At 47.0% G+C, this 14,482-nt stretch overlaps 1 protein-coding gene across 4 annotated transcripts in view; it reads right to left on the bottom strand.

The window, feature by feature from the left end:
- LOC119185244 (uncharacterized) overlaps positions 1-14,482 on the bottom strand; it is a 548,537-nt gene that overhangs the window by 459,370 nt on the left and 74,685 nt on the right. For 3 of the 4 annotated variants that reach the window (XM_075890596.1, XM_075890598.1, XM_075890599.1), the window contains one exon: positions 1,585-12,431. The exons of the other annotated variant lie outside the window; for it this stretch is intronic. In XM_075890596.1, the coding sequence (XP_075746711.1) occupies positions 11,536-12,431 (896 nt within the window). In that variant the 3' untranslated portion in view covers positions 1,585-11,535. Of the gene's footprint in view, positions 1-1,584; positions 12,432-14,482 lie in introns of those variants that run through there. 4 annotated transcript variants of the gene reach the window in all.

A 14,482-nucleotide genomic window follows, 5' to 3' on the forward strand; every position in this document is an offset into this window, starting at 1 on the left:
CGCGGAGACGTGCTCGTGGCACCCTGTGTAGTACTTTGTGCCCGTGGCGTGGATAAGCCTATTTGCTTTCCCGCCGCGCCTTTTGCAACTGGCTGTACTGCGTTTGGTGTTGCCACAATAAAGTGTTGCGACTTTGAGCAGTATCGTGTTTCCCGCCACGGCGACGTTTAACGCGTGCCCTGCGGCTCGCTAAGACCGGACCCACGCTGGTGGCCGTACTCCTTCGGGATACGTGTACACCACAACCTTTGTCGACGAGAAATCGATGTCCGGCAATCCTGTCAGCGACGCATAACAAGCGGCTTGTCGTATGGCAAGAGTCACTGGCCGCCACCAGTGGCTCCGCGGTATGTTTTCCTGTGAGCTACAAGGAGATCGACATTGATGTGCGTTGGCACCAAAGGTGCTGTGATACCAGCAGTATACGGATTGACGAAGACCTGAATGCGAGTGAGATTTCGGAGAAGATCTGGGACGGCAATCGCAGCCTCGTCAATGAGGGTGGGATGGTGGCCGTAGTGCATTAACCGTCGCAGCAAGATGGTCGACTAATTGCTCGAGGCGAGACTGCTGGTCTTCGAGTTGTGGCAGCAGAATGGTAGATGTCGTTGGCACAGTACCTCTTGCTGAATAGTCAATGATGTGATCGGCCAGCTCCGCCAGCTTGTTGAGGGACAGGTCATTTGGTACGGTAGCCAAGGCAATAACCACGTTCTGCCGCAGATGCTGAAGGAACAGATCTCGCAGCAGCAGGCTTTTTTACGTCCAACCGACAGTCACTGAGAAGCTGCTGCATTTTACGCAGAAGTTCTGACGGTCACCGGTTACCGAGCTACTCCTCGTTGAGAGGCTGCTGAAGACACCTGCTGAGAGGCATAGACATGTGTTGAAGCACCATTGCCTGAAAGTAGTCACAAAGATCAGCTTTGGGGGACGCACCCACAAGGTTATAGAACTCTTCAACCGCATCCGTTGAGAGTGCGGAGGCATCGTGCTGGTACTTAGCTTGCTGCGAAGTCAGCATGAATATGGCCTCAATGTGCGTAAACAGGAATCTGTGACCAGGCTGCAGGAATCTGTGACCAAAACGACGGCAGGTGAATCTGCATCGTGGCGACGCTTTCCGTGCCGATCATTGGTCTGTCGTTCACGGTCTCATTCACGACGCAGTGCTCGCCTTGAGGTACTCACATCTGGGTAACCACGTTATAGGGACCGAGGTTAGCTTCTCTATAACCATGCAAGTGGCGGTGAGCAAAAACACAAGGAACTTGTTAAGGCCAATAGCATGAGCAGAACTGAGCTTTATTCTGTATTCTAAGCACTTCCTGGGCACTAAAGTAACACTACGAGGTTTCTGAACTGCTATTTCAACAATCAACGTTCACTTACTAGTTATCTTTGGTGTCCCTTTAAAACTTCCAGATAGAGAGTGATTGTGTCGTGCACTTTCTTAAATTTCTTGTCCTATCTGCGCCGACCATCATGAGTATGTACCAGCTAGCCCGATTCGCTACATATTAAACAGCATTCCAGTGAAGAAGGTACTAGGAAACAAAGTGGAAAACATAAAAAGAAAACAAATACATTTTCAATAGCGAGAACAGCAGAATCTCAATAACTGAGGTGTTCTCATTTCTTTATTTCTGTATTGTATTGACAATTACTGCAGCCTTGCGAATGACAGTGCAGAAAGGGCACTGTGTAAGTGCACGATCTCAAAGACATTTATAATATTTCTTAAAGTTTAATGTCCTCAAATCACAAAGTCAATGCGATGCTCTGCACTAACTGCGCACATGGCAAAATAGAGCCTGAGTAGCTGCCAGATATCCGAGCTCATCATGTATTTGTGCCCACAGCTGCTTATATCCCAGACAAGCAGTGATGGATGCCGTCGTTACGTGCTGGTGCAACCTTTGCTTCGTAGCCCAGGCATACAAAGAGGAACTCGTGCACATGCCACTAAAGCCACACCCTCCACCAATAGCTCCCTTCATTGCTTGTTCACCTACCTCCAGTAACCGTGCTTCGCAGACCAGCCCAGACCACACACTCATCACTGTGACAACAGTCACAGTACAAAGGCAAGTGTCCCGATAAAATGCCAACTACGTCATTTGTTCTGTCAAGGCCCCAGATAAGTAAACACCGCCACCACAAAATCGTTCGACTCCATTTACTGTTCAATCATTGTATTCTGCTTTCTCTTCGCTGTGAGCTGTTTTCCCTAATGGGCTCCAGATGGTATATCCACCTTTAACTTCATTGACAATAAATGCTTCTTCTACAGGTAGCAAAGAAGAGGAGAGACAACCTCATGTGCGTGTTAGTTACTCACTTTCCATGACTGCTTTCACGTTTGATAATCACACATATGGTGAAGTATTACGAGTGTCTGCTTCAAATCAAGACTAGTGGAACCTATACTGGCCAGAAAATAGACACGAGGACCATTGATAAAAATGAACAATGAACCCGCATGTTCCCACCAAAGCAACCATTTAAAGGGGGGGGGGGGCACTTCCTTGTATCAAGAAGGTGCCTCCACCCCCCGAAAAAAATTTCTGGCTACGCACTTGCATCAAAGCAAGGCGATTTGGTTTTTACATTGTTAACACTAGTTCACACTAAGCCTTGTTGATACTGAAAAATGAACGGAGAAGCACTCAGCCTCTCTGTGCTTTGAATGATGACAACATGCATGGACGTGGAAGGACGTTGGTATCATTACGCATAATTGTGTGCACCATTGTCCCATTTGTTAGAGATTAGAGCTTATAAGCCAGAAATTCTTGAAACAAGCGATCACAGAAGGAACTGCTGATCCGATACGATTCCCACGGGAGCTCTGTAGCCGACTTTCTTGCGAATTGTGTGAAGAGAGTTAGTGGAAAGCTGGAAGACTTCAGTGTTAACATCGATATCTCTCAGAAAGTGGCAGCTCTACTTTGTTTGGGCTCTGTAGACAGTGGGAGCTAGAATGTTTTGCACCTCCTGAAAATTCGTGCCCTAGGAAACATCCTTCTGTGCCATGTTGTTGGGTTGGGCGAAAATCTTAGACATATTTTACCCCATTGCGATGTTCAAGTATATTGCCTGTGCTAACAAAGAAGTTGAGACATTCCCTTATCAGGAAGGAAAAAAAGTGTAAATTTAAAAACTCCTTTTCTTTGTTCGACACAATATTATTGAGAACAAATGCACAATGATTCATCATTATCTATTAGTGCGCAATAATTTTGTCCCCTGTGAATGTAAACTGCCAGAAATAAATTTCAAGACATTGTGTACAGCATCCCGCATGCAAACTTGTGGAAGATACATAAGCAATACAGGCAACTTTCAGGAAAGATTCAAGCCCCACATGTATGTCATAAGAAAAAAGGTTTCATCAAAAGCGTTGGCTGATTACGCAGAAGCAAACTGACTTTTAAATGGTGTGCAATAAAGAAAAGATAACAGAAAAAAAGGACCAAATTTTTAGGCTTTATCTTGAATCTCTGAAAAACAAGACAAAAGCATGCACTTAATCTTAAATGCTAATTCTGGCGATTCTTCGCGGTCAGTAGATCTCAATGAAATTCACTGGGTACATTCATTTGCACTGCCCCCATTTTAGCCAAACTTGAGGCTTGAGAGCTTAGTGGATTCTTTTCTAATAAATTTTATAGCTTGCCTCCAAACACTCGGCCCACTTGCCAGGATTAATGTCAACATTGTGCGTGGCATTCTGTGCGACGTTGATTTTTGCATGGCGGAAGTGACGGAACTGATGTGACACTGCAGCATTTGTTTGTCTGCCATGAGTTGTGTGGGTTTGGTTGGTGTTTTCTTGGTTAAGTTTTGTGGGAATTGAGGCTAGCCCACCTGTTTTGTGCAGGCTTTACCACCTCTTTCTACATTCTCATGAATGTCCTGACTTGACTCACCTTTCCTCTGGAGTCTGTCACCCTGGGAGAGCGACGTTTAACTCCTCTCACCCGGTAGTGAATGTCGACTGTGGTGCTGCGCACAAAGTCTCTCGGGACGTTTTGAGCGCGCACGTTGGGAGTGAGAGAAAACTTTTCCGGGACAACATGGGGTAAGCATGCATTTCTTTTCGTCCATCAACTGTTTTTTTAGGGCTCGTTCGGTCTTCGCCAACGGCGCCTTGCACCCACGGCGAACGCTTACTCTTTGTTGCCGCCTCCCCCCCCCCCTTTGAATGCTAGGCCGAAGAGCAGTGCGGTATCCCAGTGCGTGGTCATACTACCCCGACCCGTACTTCTCGGAAGCCAATGGGGGCGGAGTTTTCGCCCTCGCTTGAGCAACCGGGCCCTTTGTCCCGGTGTCATTGTGAATCACTTTTGCCCAGAGACGTGCTCTCGGCACCCTATGTAGTACTTCTTGCCTGGGACGTGAATAAGCCCACTTGTTTTCCCGCTGCATCTTTTGCAACGGGCTCTGTGCTGCGTTGTGGTGCTGCCGCAGACAATAAAGTGTTCTCGCCACGGCGACAATTAACGCGTGCCCTGCCGCTCACTAACACACCGGACCCACGATAGTGGTTGTATTCCTTCGGGATACGTATACACTACAGCAAGCAATTACTTTTTCCGTGTTGGTGAGCATGAGATAGCTGGCGAGTGATGTTGCATTGTACACTACACACGATTCGCCATATATTCACCATAACAGCGAAAGCATTTTACCATATCGCCGCAGGCACAAACTTGGACGGCCTGGACAAGTAGTGCCATCTGGCGGGATTATGCGCAACCAGGCAGGTTTGGGCAAAGCATAACGTCATACACAGAAGCGTACTCAGTTGAGTTAGGTATTAAGGTATTTTTGCTAATAAAAATATTTTTGAATTTGTTGAGCATTTCAGCTATCGGGCACGTGACAAGGGTGACTTAGGAACATAGAAGCAACATTACCCACACATAATTAAAAAATTTATGGAGTTGCCTTTAATGATAGTGACGACAACTTCCTTAACACGTATGCACGCTGTCTACGTCATATTATAGAACATGCATAAACTGACCATTTGCACATTACTTCTTAGTGAGAAATATTCTGCCTGGGGCCAAAACATATCGCTTTTATTTGAAACTTTGTGGTCGGTGTCTACTTTATCATTTTCAGAGGATCTGCTTTGAATTTGGGGTGACTGGAGTATGGCTGCCAGTGCCTCTGGCCGCAAATCGATTTTTCAGAGACAGAGTGAACACTAGCTGGCGTTCGCTGGTGCGAATACTTAAGCTGAAGCAGTTTCAAATAAAAAGGCACATAATGTGGCAACCTATGATGCAGCATGTTCATTGTTGTAGCCTAAGGCGTAACGGGAGTGAAAGAAGTTAGGAAAAAGAATCCACCTACCCGATAAATGAGTGCCCACAACGCCGAGCACCGGACAGCCATACTTTCTGTACCCATCGCAAAAACTTAAGCAGTGTGTATAGAGCCCAAGACCTCCGAGGAACTTGTCTCTCTATGCTACTTTTTTTCGATTGATCCATGACCTTCCCCAACATCGTGGCATTCTCCCTGGATAGAATGTTGAACTAAGCATCTAAATACAGCAAACCTTTACCTGGAAGCATAGCACTAGTGAACACACCGAAGTGCTTCCGTCAGTGTGCCCATGTGCCTACCTTTAGTACGTGTCCACTAGCGCTACACTTTCAAGTATGAATTTCCAACTCACCCAAGAAACAGAAACTTGGCCTATTATGGTCGGCACCTAGCAAGAGCCAAAGCTGTAGCGCAGCATTATGGGGACAAACATGGCATTTTCAATGGGGCACCTCCAGCCCACATCAAGGCAGATGGTACACGGTTGTGGTCATCCTTCAAAACACTTCTATAAATGGACTAACTTTCAAAACACGTGCAGAGAAGTGGCCATCGCACTTGCAGCCGCTCACCAGGATTGGAGAGGCACCATCACTGACTCACAAAGAGCCTCCAAAAGCATAAAAAAAGGAATACCCCGTACTGCGCTTATAAAATGTTACAGGACAGAGACTACACTGGAGAACCTATGCCTCGTCCGATAGTACTGACCCCTGCACACATGGATATCGAGAGTAATGAAGCGCCAAACGCCGCGGCCTGTGGACTTACTTACCCGCCCACGCCTTTGCCCTACTCAGATGTGGACTCCGATTTTAATCTAATCTCTACATTTAAAGAAATCACCAAATACTATCAATTGAAGCATATACAACTTTTTGTCAGCCCTCCGAGGGGCTCACAAAAGGGGATGAATGTTTACTTCTCTGCCTGTACACTATAACCATGCTGTGCCCGACAGGTCAGAAACATTTCAACCTTGCGTGTTCAGGGAAGTGCATATACTGTGGGGAAGGTCCTCAGACATTTTCAACATGGTGTGGGCATGTCCAACAATACTAGATACTTTCAGTTGTTAAACTCCGCCGTGGCGCCTGACCCCTTTCCGCTATTCTCGCAAAGCGGCACGCACAGCGTTGTTGGCTCGAGGGCAAGCAGTGCTGATAGAAATGAGCAGGAGCACCTGTGCACGCACTATTTTTCGCTTTTGTTGGTTACCTATTCACCAGGGTAATGTTGTTTGCCGTGCGAGCAAACATTACACCGTATCCCTCTAAGGTGGACGGGTGGGCTTCGTCATGGGCACGGCGGCTTGTCCTTTTCTCTATATTTTGGTGCCGTGAAACCCGGGAAGAAGGACTTTTGGAGGTGGGGCAAAGCGGACTTCACCAATTTAGACTGCCGTCGTAGCATCGAGGACTTTTGTGAAGCGGCCGTGGGTAAAGCTGATGTGCGAGGCCTAACTACCGCTGAGACCTTGGAGCACGACTCCGGTTGCAACTGAGACCACTAGGAGCACCCATGGACTGACGTGAGTACAGGCATCGTCTGGAGGTTTGCGAGACAGGAGCCCTTACGTCTACTTCGGCTCTGTCCTGACTCCTTCTTCACGACGACGGCCCGATATTCACAAGTCAAGGCAGTCTAAAGGTCAACGTCGTACATCTTGACAGCACAGCCTCGTGAGTGCAGGCATCCTCTGGAGGCTCACGAGACGGTAGCCCTCACATATTTTCCGGCTCAGTAATGACTAGCCCTTCACGACGATGGCCTTATATGCACATGATCATGAAGAACGACAGCTCAACAAGTGACGGATATTCATTGTGCGAACCTTCTGCGATAGATGTGTTGACTCCGACTTCGCCTCCCGACACAGCCAGCCAGTGACTTCTCACGTTTCCGACACTGGACCGAATCATGGAGGCCCTTTATGAAAGGCGAAGTCAAACATGCAAAACCGCCCTGCAGGTCATCGCAGACGTCGAACATCTTCGGCAATGGGATCGCCCACCACTCTGTGAGTTACGACGTATTCACCGAGTTTTGATTGAGCAGTATGACTAACTCAAAAGAATCAACAAGGAAGTAGAGCACACAGTTGACATCGATCATTTGGAAGCAGAAATGGAAGAAGCCGAAGTTTATGAACGCCAGATTATTCTAGCGAAAGTCATAACTGAATATAAAATTGTTGACGCATTCAAGGCACGGCAGGCTCATTTGGAGACAACAAGACTACAGATTAAAATGGAAGCAGAAAGAAAGATGCTCTTTGAGTCACCACCATCCAGCCAAGGCATATTGTACAACAACCTTGTAGCACAGATGCCAGTCGAGTCAGCCTCAGGACATATTCTTGAGCGTGGTGGAAGCCAATCGATCAGGACCATGACTGAAGTAACGACCATCGAAGGAGCCTGCAAAGAACAACAGCTACTTACAAGGAGCTGGCCTCCTGGTCCCCGCTTGTAGAACTGTCGTCAGCTTGCAATACCCATGAACCTGTTGTAAGGACACCTAGAACAACTCTGGTGTTCGATGTGGAAAGCATTTTTATGATTGACAAGGGGGAAAACTTTGTAGACACAAAGGGCCACCCACTAGACATTGAAGATGCGTCCAAGCCAAGGCTGGCAGACTTAAACAATATAGAATCCTCATCGCCCTGCGTACAAGTGCCCGATGGAGGAAAATCAAGGTCGATTCTCAAAGCATGAAGAAACAGAAGAAACAAAAGGCCACGACGACACAAGAGCCAGCCAGCCCCTTGCACTGCTGAAAGCTTAAGTTCTTCGAGAAAGTTACAGAATTCAATATTAAAGAGAGTGTGAATGGCACATCTTATTTCCACAAAGTTGATAAATGCCGACACAGCGCAACAGCGGCGAATGAGAGAGACCAGTTGAAAGCGGAAGCAGAAGGGTTACAAGGTAAATGCAGCAATAAACAGAAAGAAAAAAAAGATCCTCAAGTATAGATACACGAGATATTCCTAAAAAAGTCATCTGCGAACCTTCATGCCAAGAAAACTTTCTCTGCGACAACGCAGGTTCATCAAGGTCAACGCATTCAGAAGCACAAGTGTGTAATAAGCAAGGAAAGCACCGCTTGAAAAGCAGGCACAGTTGGATATCACAGATTTGCCCACATGGACTGACCTGGACTTATACAAGTACTGTTAAACAGCGTGTGCTTCGAACGCAGGTGTGTTAGTGTTCTACATCAACACGTGTGATTGCGGGGGTGTGGAAGATATTAAATATTGTGTAAATGACGAAGAACCTCTCTATTGTCACTAAGGGAGAATCAGTGTGTTTGGAATAAAGAGGAGGTCAGCGAGTGGGCTTCGCCATGGGCACGGAGGCTCATCCTTTCTTCAACAGGCACCATGGGATGATACGACGCAGGACGAGGATGCACACCGCGTTTGCACCCGTTTGACTAGGTGACTAGGTGTTTTTGTTATTTTAGCGCATTTAGTGTTCTTGTCGTGTTTAGTTTCATTAAGTGGCATCGGCACCGTTCAAGCTCCGGCATTGAAGTTGTATATCGAGGCATTCTGCATAGGCGCTGGACTCACTTCATCTGTCTGCAGCCAACATGTAAGCTCGACGCTGATGCTTCGACATTGGCATTGCATACATCGTGGATTGCTTGCTGACGCTGCCTTTGCGTTTGGACAGGTCGATCCTGCACTTCATTTGTAGCAGCTTCTCGCCAACATTGTCGTTAGCACTGGTCTTCCCTAAACAGGAGCTCAGAGTCCGCTTGCCGACCTTTACATTGCGCTACGGCGCGTCGAACCTTGCGCTGCTTTATCCGCTGATCCGTGATCTCGCCAGGCATTTAATGATGAGAGAGTGTAAGGGGGAGTGGCCACCGGCTATCACACATCTACTTATACAGACCCAATCGCTTTAGCACGTTCTAGCGCATTCTGACTTCATCGCACGTCTGTAGTATCTTGTTCCCGACATCATCATATGTTTGCTGAAAGAGTGTAAGAGGGTGAGACAACCACGTCTTATCTAGCCCCTTATACAGGGTGACATGTGCTAGTGTGTGAGCGCGTTGTGGCAGTGCTTGGGGCAACTCTTGCGCATGTGTAGCAAAGATGGTCATAAAGAACACCGGATTTAGCCCCATTCTAAGATGCTTCGCATCTAATATGCCTAGATGTTTTGTGTCAAGCTGTAGGAGCGGCTGCTCCGCCGTGGTGGCGTTGTGGCTAAGGTACATAACTGCTGACCTGCATGTTGCAGGATCAAATCCCGGCTGTAGTGCCTGCATTTTCGATGGGGGCAAAAATGCTGTAGGCCCGTGTGCTCAGATTTTGGTGCACGTTAAAGAACCCCAAATCATTCAAATTTCTGGAACCCTACACTACATCTCTCATATTCATGCAGTGGTTTTGGGACCTTAAACCACACATATGAAATAATGCAGGAGTGGCCAGGACTCAGTGCGATCTTAGAGTGAGAAGAGATACTTTTTCAGGCCGCCGAAGCCTGCTTCCTGTTTTTGCGAATGAGACCACGCCATACCGAAGCTCAACGAAGAACCTACTAGCTCTTGTGTCGTGCGTGACCTGCACTTCCATTCAGAAGACCTCGTAAACGATTTCATCCACAGTGTTAATGATGAAGTGATAACTATACCATGTCATAAGTATACTCTAAAAGAAAAACCAATATCATGTCTCGTTCTCAATTGCCCGAAATATTTATCAATGTCCTCAAAAAAGAGCTGCTTCCCACTGTGTGGCCGGCAGTTGACATTAAGCACTAAAAAATGAGAACAAGGAAAACACAGTGCGCAATGATTCTAACAATGGTGAACAAGTGTGCTCCACAAACGACACGGTTGCCGTCGAAGGCCTTGCATCGGTCTTCAACGAGCTTGCGACAATCACTAGAGCGAGCGAAAGAGTGCAAGACAGAAAGAGTGCAAAGACATATTCTTGAAGGTTTTAGATGATCTAGAGGGGTGTTGCTTCCCTCTTCATGGCTGCACAGACCATACGTTTGCACTCATGCGGAAAGTGAATTTTTTCATTGTTATGGAGATGCAATTTTATACCAAGGATACGAATTGTCGACATTAAAACTGTCACAAGGTAGCTGTATTAAGCAAAAAAGTGCGTGTTTTGTGAATATTGCCAACTGGGCTTCTGTATTCTTATGTCACAGGCTTGTTATACACGTACATATTATACGTACTTCGCATATTATACGTACCTCAAAAAGACTCAGTGCCTTATTCGTTCTCCCATTAGCTATTTGTTAAAGAGTGCACAGAGTAAAAAGGATATTTCTTGAATACTTGGTGCTAAGGAAAGGAGCACAAGCAGAGAATGAGATAAAAAGAAGCGACATTCAGTTGCCGGCACGCTGTCGCCTTGCGAAGCTTCAGTAATAACCGGGTCGATCATGGCAGCAGCGCCACCTCTCGAGAGGAGATGGCAGTGGGCCACTTTTTCGCACCGCTCCTAGACGCAGTTTGACAACTGACAGGATCTAGTAACGTTGGGCATGTCAGCTAACACTGCACCTCTCTCCCCCCTACCACATCCCACATAAAAGGAGTGGGAGGTGGCTCTGCTTGACTGCTCAGACTTGGCCAGTAAAAAAATCCTGGTCGATTGCGCTCAGGTATAGCGGCTAATGCCAATGGGCTCTTGTAAGGAGGAGCCCACCTAACCATCACCCTTACCTGGGAAGCCTCCACCTTTTACCTAAATGAAGTATTACTCGTCCTCCTCTAATCAACAAGCTTTCCATCCCTACCACGTCTACCTTCCTTTCAATACCAGTACACCCCTCACATTTACGACTTGTTTCCACCATGTAAACAGGACATGTGGTCTCTGAGGTGGTGTTTTCATAAGATGTATTGAAGTGGACACTGGCAAAGGGATGCTCTCCCGTGTGAGCATGGACGTGTTTCACTAGGCTGGTTCTAGGCAAAAAGGATGCCTTGGAATGGACACATCAGAGGGGATTCTGACACAGGTAAAACGACGCTCTTCTGTGTGACCACAGATGCTGCATCAAGAAGTTCCTCTCTCCTTGAAAAGGGTGCATTACAATGGGCACTGGAGAAGGAGCAGTCTCCTGTGCGACAATGCATGTGCTGACCGTGGTAGTGTTGCACCGCAAACTGCGTTGCATGTACACAGAGAAAGGGACACTACCTGGTGTGAGTGCGGAGGTGTTTCACGAGGTGCCATTTTTGCTTAAACGCGGCATCGCAGTGGACACAGGAAAAGGGCCGCTCTCCTGTGTGAATGCGGATGTGTTTCACGAGGTGCCCTTGTTGCTTAAAGGATGCTTTGCAGTGTACACAAGAAAAGGGACGGTCTCCTGTGTGAGTGCGTGTATGGTCAATGAGACGGCGTTTAGTCATAAACGATCTATTGCAGTGGACACACCGAAAGGGACGCTCTCCTGTATGTGTGCGGATGTGTTCTACGAGCTGGCTTTTCATTCTAAATGATGCATTGCAGTGGGCACATGAAAAAGGACGCTTTCCTGTGTGGGTGCCGATGTGCCTCACAAGGTAGTATTTTCGTGCAAAGGATGCATCGCAGTGGGCACAAGAGAAGGGAAGATCTCCTGTGTGAGAGTGCATATGCGCCTTAAGCTCGTATTTGCGAGAAAACGATGCGTTACAGTCTAAACAAGAAAAGGGACGCTCTCCTGTGTGAGTGCGGATGTGATTCATGAGGTGGCCTTTCTGCTTAAAGGATGCTTTACAGTCTACACAGGAAAAGGCACGCTCTCCTGCGTGAGTGCAGATGTGTTTTACGAGGTCCTCTTCCTGCTGAAAGGATGCTTTGCACTGTGCACAAGAGAATGGACGCTCTCTTGTGTGAGTGCCCACATGCAATACCAGCTTGGAACTGCAAATGAATGCAGCTGGACACAAGTGGCACTGGAAGGCAGGCTCGCCCATATGTTTCTGAAGGTGCCTATTCATAGCTGACTTGTCCAGGGTCACATAGGTGCACTGTGAGCAGGAATGCGGTCGACTTCGTACATCCACCAATGAAGAAGACTCCTGCAGGGCCGTAGAAGACAAGGGTCCTGCAACGAATGAAGAAAACAAAAAGCTATGCAAATTGTGTGTTGTACACTACATGGACCTGAACTGAAGCAGCACAGAATACACAGCTGATGGTTTCTCTGCTTGTAAGTGAAGCAGATGGTCACTTTGTGTCACCAAAAGCAAAGCTACTCTCATTACCACAATACGTCACATTTCACGAAAATTTTAGTTTTGCAGCACATGAATGGTGAGCTAGGTACCAAATAGTAAAATCTCATTTAGATGCCATTCTAATGCTAAATCTAAAGGAACAAATGGCTTTGAAGAGACTCGTCTACACTGAGCATTCTGGACGGCAAAAGCACGCCGAATCTGATTTGACGGAGGCGAGCTCCACCAAAAGGGCCCTCTAAGCGCCGATCACTCTTGGGCCAACTTTCGCGACGTCTGCCGCCAAATCAGCTTGCTGCGAACCCATAGGAGCGCTAGTCGAGGAATTTGAAAAAAGAATGGCCTGGTTTGACCCGCTCGTTATGCCACAATCAAATAAAGTGTACTTAGCAGAAATGCTCATTGAAGTGGTGTACAACCACCCCGTCCTATACGACAAACACCACCTTAAGCGCAAAAACAGCTTGCTAAAGGACGACTTGTGGAATAAAATAGAAAACAAGCTTGGACTGACTGGTAAGTATGAGTTTCTGTGGTTATGTTGCTTTGCTCGTTGAATCGCAAGTATTTTGTGACGCAGTTGCCTTTCTTGTCAGAGTTGCAACAAGCGTTGAAACGCACAAAACAAAAAGATCTACGGGGACACTGAAGTTGCGAGCCACCGGCAAGATCCACGAAATAGCGCATTCATGCCGTGTCAATGCCTCCTTTACTAGATGCCCGCGGCATTGCTTGCTTTCCTATTGCCGCGGTGGTAATACTTAAGTTCGTGCAGTTTGCCAGAAATCACTAAGGGTGCTTGTGGCAGCAGAAATGCGGCGCGTGGGCGGGGTGCTCACTAGCACAGTGGTGAAACAAAGCGTTTGCATGTGTGTACTTCGTGGAGTGTGTTCGTTGTGCTTTGGTAGCCATTGGAATGATCGATGCAAAATTGTGTTTAAATGTCCTGCAGAGGTGAGATCTGCTGTTTATTGCGATCTGTGTGTGTATCTACTTGTACTTGAACTGAAAGACCCCTGTTCTTTAAAAATAAGTAAACGAGGTTATCTTGAATGGGAAACACGATTGGATATCCCTCTGAATTACTTATCAGAGACGAGTATAGGGTCGATACGGATGGCGCCGTCGCTCTATTCGCCATCTTACTTTTCAGCTTGTGATGGGAAGAACTTCACCACTGCACCGCATAAAAATTCTAGAGCTGGTTGAGTTCCTGACCCCGCGGGGCGCCGACGCAGAGTGCCATCCTTTGGCTACCGCACTGATTCTGACGTCTGGTGCGAGTCACACGCGCGCTAGTTAGAACAGCCAGTTGTTTCTAGATAGAGTGCAGTGGGAGTACATAAACAAGGTGAAGCTTTTGATCACAGCACCTTGAAGATGTTGGGGGATAAATATGGCCAGGCTTAATGAACTCAATCATCTTTGTGAGAATTGAGCACTATGACTTTTGATAATGCTAATATATATTGCCCAAGAATTATTCAGTGGCTGAACGAATGGACATCCGAGGCTACATTTTTAGAACTTTTCGTGAAACAGGATTTTGCTGCAGCAGCTTGACAGTGGCATGTCTGTCAGTTGTGACAAGTGCATAATTCCTGTAAAGGGGATTGATGAACTTCGTAGCTATCAGTAGCAAAAGTTTCCTGCGGTGATCGATGTCTGTGCTGCTACATCTCAGAAGGGCTCAGAAGTGGTAGTTCAACAAGAAGTTCGACGGTTTTATCTACACACACCTACAGTGGTCTTGTGAAGCATTTCCTGTACGGGAGCACGGTCTCGACAAACCTCCTGAAGCATATCAGGTGTTTGATGAGCCCTAAGCTTGGACACATGAGCCCGCCATGATCTTGTTGGGTGATAAGGCCAAGCAGGGGAGAGTTCTTCTTGGTTCCTTGAAGCAATGCAGCACCTT

This window comes from Rhipicephalus microplus, chromosome 3, assembly GCF_043290135.1.
Source record: "Rhipicephalus microplus isolate Deutch F79 chromosome 3, USDA_Rmic, whole genome shotgun sequence".
NCBI lineage: Eukaryota > Metazoa > Arthropoda > Arachnida > Ixodida > Ixodidae > Rhipicephalus > Rhipicephalus microplus.